Raw genomic sequence first — 7573 nt, 5'->3', positions numbered from 1 at the left:
AAAAATCAACAGCAGCATAGAGAAAATGTCTACAAGTCAAATGATACGATATATCGATATAAGATTCGGAGTAAAAGCAAGAAGAGACCTTAAAGAAAGTGTGCTGAGAGTTTTAAGGTGAGTCTTTAAAATATAATGAAATTCTAGTGAAACTCGGCAAAATCTGCATTTTTTTTTCTGTCTGAAATTTCGTTATTGCTGAGCATAAAAATTAATTAAAAACCGTATTGGCTATTTCTGCAATTTTTGTTAATATCATTCGATTCTCCTGCTCTATTACGACATTTTAATACCAAGTATTCTAGCTTTCTTTAGTATGTGGAATTTATTTCAATTTTATTTAGATTTAATATTAATGGAATGAACCTTGATTTCATTTGAAATTTGATTTTTTTTTCTAGAATAACACAATTCCAAGAAATAGCGACTTTCAGCATAGTAGAAAGAAATACACGTTTCCTCCCTGTGTTTCCCATCTAGAATTACAAGTTTGGCATTTTTTTCATGCTACTTACAACGAATTTCATGCCTATTTCGGTCAGAAATGTTAAAATCCGAACCCGATTCTCTGTTTTCCTTTTCCATAATTACAAAACTGCCTTGCATCTCTCGCTCATGTTTCTCACATGCTCTTAAATAATTTATCGCCATCCATTTCAAACATAAAACAACTCAAATCGGATGTTTTCAAACATCTCTTTAATACATGTATAATGCACATATGATGCAGGTACACATGGGACATTTCACAACGTTTTCACTTACGCTTCCGTCTTGATGCGCAGATCAAATGCATGTTATTCATATTAATAGGTATATCATAATTTTACTCAGACCCTACCCCTTACATCTTAACTTGGAAACAATCTCATTCAAGCTCATATATACACCTAGGAGCGTGTTACAATGTTTTTTATGTGCTCTCTTTGCGTGATCAATGAAATCGTGGTTATCCCCGAGTCGACTCGTATAATCCAGGAAGTCTGTCTAGGGTATATATATAGGGTATACCAACTGCGAGCCCGATCTAAAATCCTAGTAGAGAAATGAGAATTTTGCTGTTTTATTTATTTTCTTGCTTTTTTTTCTACTTTTTTCAGCCCAAATGATATTGAAACACTTAAAAAGGTGGAAAGACGTCTCATTGTTCTCTGAACAATTAGTTTACTAGTTGTATCTATATAAGTTTAAGTCAATAGAGTTAGAGCAGAGGTAAATGCTATTGGTTTTTAATTTACAAAAGAAAGCAGAAAGTAAAATTTTCAGCGGATTTAGATAATTAAGTAAACTCAAAAGAATTAAATTTCAACATAAAGGTAACGGGGTATTTTTCGGTTTATTATATTGGTCCTCTGTACACGGAAACATAAAGAAATGAAATATTTAGTCATCTGAAAAAAATATTAATTAAAGATTTTTTTTAAAAAAAAAAAGAAGCCATTTTAAATCAAACTCTTGTCTTGGCTTTTTTTTTTCTTTTAACGGGTGTGATATTGGAAATTTAACCTCCAAAATGCTTACACGGAAATACTTAAGATGAAAAATATAAATACAAAACAAAACTTTGATAACAGAATTATTAAAAATTCAGTCGTTTACTGGAATTAAGACTTTTTATTAAATAAAACTCAATGGGGAAAAGGACAGTGTAAAACTGTGCAGTACAGTAATGTACAGTTATGTATACTGTGAAATACTGTGATGTACTGTAATGTACAGTATATGTGTACAGGGAATAATAGTAATGTACTGTGAAGTACAGTAATCTGTACAGCAAAAATCTGTGACGTACAGTGGAAAACAGTGACTGCGTACTAGGAAGTACTGTAGAGTACTGTGATGTACAGAGGAAATGTACTGTGAAGTACAGGGAGGTGCTGGGAAATGCTGTGATTCTGTACAGTGATGTACTGTAATGTACTGTGTTGTACAGAGCCAAGTACAGTGATTTACAGTGAAAGTACAGAGTCTATCAGAGATTTTCAGAGAATAATCAGAATATCAGGGAATTTCAAGTCCAGTAGTGAAAAGAGGAGGGGAGAAGAATGTTCGCGGAACCTTCCGCCCCTACCGAAGGAACCTGAGCAAAGACAGTCGTCGGCAATAAGTCAGGTTAGTGGACATTTGACAGAAGTCACCAATGACTTACCAATTGCTGGTAGATTACAGCATTTTTTGTCAAATTGGAAGCATGTAACTAATGACAAAGTTATCTTAGATATTGTGTCTGGATACAAATTAGAATTTTCATCGATGCCTTTACAAAATTCTGTTAGAGAAACATTTGTGAATAGTGCACAGGCAATTTATTTGGACTGTGAAATACAAAAATTGAAGGACAAAGGTGTAATTCGGGAAGCTGTTTTCCGTAACGATCAATTTATTTCAACAGTATTTCTTACTCCTAAAGCTGACAAAACATTTAGAATGATTCTAAATTTGAAGGAACTGAATGAATTTATTGTATATAAACATTTTAAAATGGAAAGTTTTAGTAATGCACTCTGTATGGTTACCCCAAATTGTTATATGGGTACGACTGACTTAAAAGACGCTTATTATACTGTTCCAATTTGCAACGCAGATAGGAAATTCATGCGGTTCATTTGGAAAGGGCAGATTTGGGAATACACCTGTTTAGCAATGGGATTAAGTTCAGCACCCCGTGTTTTCACTAAACTATTGAAACCTATTTTGTCTGATCTTCGTTCAAGAGGTCATCAATCAGTGATGTATATAGATGATTGTTCCGTACAAGCTGAGTCTTTTGATATGTGCTTGGAAAATATAAATGACACTGTAGAAATCTTAGAAAACTTAGGTTTTGTCATCAACCGGGAAAAATCGGTCATGATCCCAGCAAGAACTGTTACTTTTCTCGGATTTATCATCTGTTCAGAAAATATGACTATCAAGATTCCGCATAAAAGGATAGAGAAGCTCAAAGTTAAAATAGATACGATTTTAAGAGAACGAAGAAATTCCATTCGAGAAGTGTCAGAATTGCTAGGCATGTTAAATTCTAATGTCCTTGCTTGTCCCTTAGGATCCTTGTATTGCAAGCGCCTCGAAATTGAAAAGATTGAAGCATTAAAAATAAATAAAGGAAATTTTGATGCGGTCATGTGCATATCTGATAGTTCTGTTAGTGATCTGAAGTGGTGGTATGAAAACATAGAATGTATGGAATCACCTATTCGAAGAGAATCACCCTCTCTGGAAATGTTTACTGATGCTTCTCTCACTGTTGGCTGGGGAGCAGTTCTGGGTGATATAAGGACTGGGGGACCGTGGTCGCAGATTGACAGCTCAAATTATCCTCACATTAATTATTTAGAACTGTTTGCTGTCTATTTAGCTCTCCAGTCCTTCAAGAATGAAATTAGAGATAAGCATTTGAAACTGCACATTGATAATTCCACGGCCGTAGCCTGCATAAATCATGTTGGATCAACTCAGTCGGTGATTTGTAACCAATTAACAAGAGACATTTGGCTTATCGTTATAATGTGTTCCTTACCGCTGTCCATATCAAGGGCTCATTAAATGCTGTGGCCGATTTGGAAAGCCGTAAAATTCGCGATGACACGGAATGGATGTTAAACAGAAATTTGTTTTTGAAGATAACCAGTATCTTTTCTCGACCAGTTGTCGACTTATTTGCATCTCGAGTAAATAATCAGTTAACTAATTACATATCATGGCACCCTGATCCGAGTGCTAGTGCTACTGATGCTTTTACGTGTACTTGGAATTTGTATTCATGTGTGTATATTTTTTCTCCATTTAGTTTGATCCAGCGAATTCTGAAAAAGATTGTGGAAGAACAAGTACCAGCTGCAATTATAATTGTTCCAGATTGGCCAACAGCGAGTTGGTACCCATTCTTGATGAAACTGTGTGTCGATGCACCTCTTATTCTTCCTCAGTCCCGGGACACATTGGTATTACCTCATCGCCCTCAAGAAGTTCACAAACTATACCCAAAGCTGCGTCTTCTGGCATGTCACATATCCGGAAAATGTATCAATCCAAAGGCATTTCAGAGAAAGCAATTCCGGGTCTTATGAACTCTTGGAGAGCGTCAACTAAAAAACAGTATGATTCGCATATGAAAAAGTGGCTAGAATTTCTAAATCGCAAATCTATCCAAGTATCTGATACTTTTTCAATAACAGTTGTCTTGGACTTTCTTACCGAACTTTTTGATAAAGGATATTCATATAGTACAATTAATTCTGCCAGGAGTTTTCTCAGTTGTTTATTACCACCTGTTAATGATGTGGCTATTGGTTCTGATCCGCTAATTAGACGTTTCATGAGAGGAGTCTTTATCGACCGTCCTAATTTACCGCGGTATACAGAGACTTGGGATGTGAGCACGGTCTTATCGTTTATTCGCAGTATGGGGGAAAATGAAGTTTTATCAGTGTTTGATTTGACATTGAAGCTTGTCATGCTATTAGCGTTAGTAACAGGACAGAGAGCACAAACTTTGTCATTTTTAGATTTAGATAATATGCATGTTTATGAAGATAGAATTGTGTTTTTTGTAAATAATCTTGTAAAACAATCTAGGCCATCTTATCATATAAAACCAGTTACAGTTTTAGCATTTCCGGATAAGATGCTTTGTGTTGTGACATGTATTAAAGTGTATATAACAAAAACGGAAAAATATAGAGGTAATGGAAATAGGAGACTTCTTTTGACAACCCAAAAGCCGTTCCGAGAGGCGTCGAAGGACAGTATTTCTCGCTGGATAAGAACTCTGTTATCTAAATCTGGCATTGATACCAGCAAGTTTTCTGGACATAGCACTCGCGCTGCTGCAAGCGCCGCCGCACGTTCTTCAGGGATTTCAGTTGACAATATCTTATCACATGTTGGATGGTCTAATGAGAATACATTTGCAAAATTTTATGACAAAACTGTTTTAAATAATGACAAAAAATTTCAGTCTGCAATTTTGTCTTCAACATGTAGTTTAGATGATATGAATATTCAATAAATTTTTGACAGTTATGGGAATTCTTCTTCTTTGTATAATTCCTATTTTCAATATGTGAATATTTGCTTTAAACATCTCACGTGATACCCACGTGACTTGGTGGTGAAGGTGAATTAGAAAATTAAAGGAGACTTACCTGTAAGGTGAACTTTAATTGAAATTCTCCGAAACACCAAGGAACGTTGGGTATTACGTGCCCACCCTTGATCTCCCTCCCATGGGAACTTGGGTGATAAAATTATAATAATGTAGCATCTGTAAAAATTGCATATTATCAAGAATATTCACATATTGAGTTAAATACTGATCTGGGAGTAGGCTTGCATATCTCACGTAATACCCAACGTTCCTTAGTGCTTCGGAGAATTTCAATTAAAGTTCACCTTACAGGTAAGTCTCCTTTAATTTTCTAATTAATGGTGAAAGATTTAAACACTGAGTAGTAGATGCAAATCTTTGAGATTGTTTTTCAAACGTATGATTTTTAGCTCTACTGGTCAGAGACCAGAAGAGCTTATGCGATAGTAATGCGTCCGTCGTCCGTCCGTCTGTCTGTCTGTCTGTCCGTCTGTCTGTCTGTAAACAATTTTTCAAAATGCTACTCCTCCTACAGTTTTGGTCTGATTTCAATATAACTTGGCACACAGGTAGACTACACTAAGATACATAATTCTGTGTATCGGTTTTTGATTTCGATGAACGGTGTTGCCGTGGTTACTAAAGATAGAAATTTCTGTGAAATTCATTCAAAATGCTACTCCTCCTACAGTTTTGGTCTAATTTCAATATAACTTTGCACACAAGTAGACTACACTATGATACATAATTCTGTATATCGGTTTTTGATTTCGATGAACGGTGTTGCCGTGGTTACTAAAAATAGAAATTTCTGTGAAATTCTTTCAAAATGCTACTCCTCCTACAGTTTTGGTCTAATTTCAATATAACTTGGCACACAAGTAGACTACACTAAGATACATAATTCTGTGTATCGGTTTTTGATTTCGATGAACGGTGTTGACGTGGTTACTAAAAATAGAAATTTCTGTGAAATTCTTTCAAAATGCTACTCCTCCTACAGTTTTGGTCTAATTTCAGTATAACTTGGCACACAAGTAGACTACACTAAGGTACATAATTCTGTGTATCGGTTTTTGATTTCGATGAACGGTGTTGACGTGGTTACTTAAAATAGAAATTTCTGTGAAATTCTTTCAAAATGCTACTTCTCCTACAGTTTTGGTCTGATTTGAATATAACTTGGCACACTGGTAGACTACACTAAAATACATAATTCTGTATATCGGTTTTTGATTTCGATGAATGGTGTTGCTGTTGGTACTAAAAATAGAAATTTCTGTGAAATTCTTTCAAAATGCTACTTCTCCTACAGTTTTGGTCTAATTTCAATATAACTTGGCACACAAGTAGACTACTACACTAAGGTACATAATTCCGTACATCGGTTTTTGATTTCGATGAACGGTGTTGCTGTTGTTACTAAAAATAGAAATTTCTGTGAAATTCTTTCAAAATGCTACACCTCCAACAGTTTTGGTCTTATATCAATATAACTTGGCACACAAGTAGACTACACTAAGGTACATAATTCTGTATATCAGTTTTCACTTCAATGAATGGTGTTGCCATGGTTACAATAGAAATTTCTGTTAAATAGTCTCAAAATGCTACCCCAAATACAGTTTTAGGCTGATTAAAATATGATGTGGCATGCAAGTAGACTACACTAAGAACATAAAGAGACTTAATCAAAATCATTATTCTATTTATTGCTGTTGAAAAGTTTCAATTTCCAATTGCTTAAGTACTTTTCTCTTCCTTGGCTATAAGTACAAACCAGTAGAGCTTCAGTCTCGACAGAGACTTCTGGTTTTGTTTTTAGATTCTAATCACAGTCTTGTTCATTATTCCATTTCAAACTATGCGGTTGTACTTTTCTTCTCTGCTACTTTATACATTTTACAATATTGTTATAACTGAATTTTACAGCATTAATTAGGAAATTGTTTTGTACTTTATGTATAATTTCTAACGCATCAACAAATTTGGCTTATAAATATACTTAAATCTCTCAACTTTTTAATATACTTCGTTATTATTGTGTCTATTTTCTTTCATTTTTCAAACACATAAACCAATATCATTTATTGTTTGTTTAGTCTTCACTTGTGATGCATTGTTTAATTTAAGAAAGTGCATAATAACTTTCTTTAACATATTCTTTTAAACAATGGCATAATTTTTTCCGTGAAATTTAAATTACCATATACTTTTTGTATAATATGTACATCCTTTTATTTTTTCATTTAATTTAGATGTGGTAGAATATACATGTGTTTTACTTTTGTAAATCTGTACTTGTAATTATAATAGTTATGTACCCCTTTTACTTGACATATCTTTTGTGAATTCCATAGTTTTTTTTCCATAAATGTTGCATATACAGTACTTAAATAATGTCAACTTTCTTCTTGTATCCAGTTTTTAATAAACTTTTTAAGATTTTTTTTTTTATTGTATTTGTTTGTCTATTTTAAAGGA

At 34.0% G+C, this 7573-nt stretch overlaps 1 protein-coding gene across 1 annotated transcript; it reads left to right on the top strand.

Moving 5' to 3' along the window:
- Positions 1-1530: 1530 nt before the first annotated feature.
- LOC134253136 (uncharacterized) lies at positions 1531-5011 on the top strand. The gene is made up of 2 exons (XM_062735645.1): positions 1531-2112; positions 3791-5011. The coding sequence occupies exons 1-2, from the start codon at positions 1906-1908 to the stop codon at positions 5009-5011; spliced, it is 1428 nt and encodes a 475-aa protein (XP_062591629.1). The 5' UTR covers positions 1531-1905.
- Positions 5012-7573: the final 2562 nt, after the last annotated feature.

Source organism: Saccostrea cucullata, unplaced genomic scaffold (assembly GCF_032062105.1).
Source record: "Saccostrea cucullata isolate Sc308-1 unplaced genomic scaffold, CSIRO_AGI_Scuc_v1 ctg5741, whole genome shotgun sequence".
Classification (NCBI taxonomy): Eukaryota; Metazoa; Mollusca; class Bivalvia; order Ostreida; family Ostreidae; genus Saccostrea; species Saccostrea cuccullata.
The sequence above is the reverse complement of the archived record's forward strand: the minus strand, read 5'-3'. Positions and strand labels throughout refer to the sequence as shown.

What these genes read in the sequence shown, in the direction of transcription:
- LOC134253136 (XM_062735645.1), top strand. Translation starts at nt 1,906, where the DNA reads ATGTACTGTAATGTACTGTGTTGTACAGAGCCAAGTACAGTGATTTAC. An exon ending in AGTCGTCGGCAATAAGTCAG is followed by an intron (nt 2,113 to 3,790) that starts GTTAGTGGACAT and finishes TTCTCCATTTAG; the next exon opens with TTTGATCCAGCGAATTCTGA.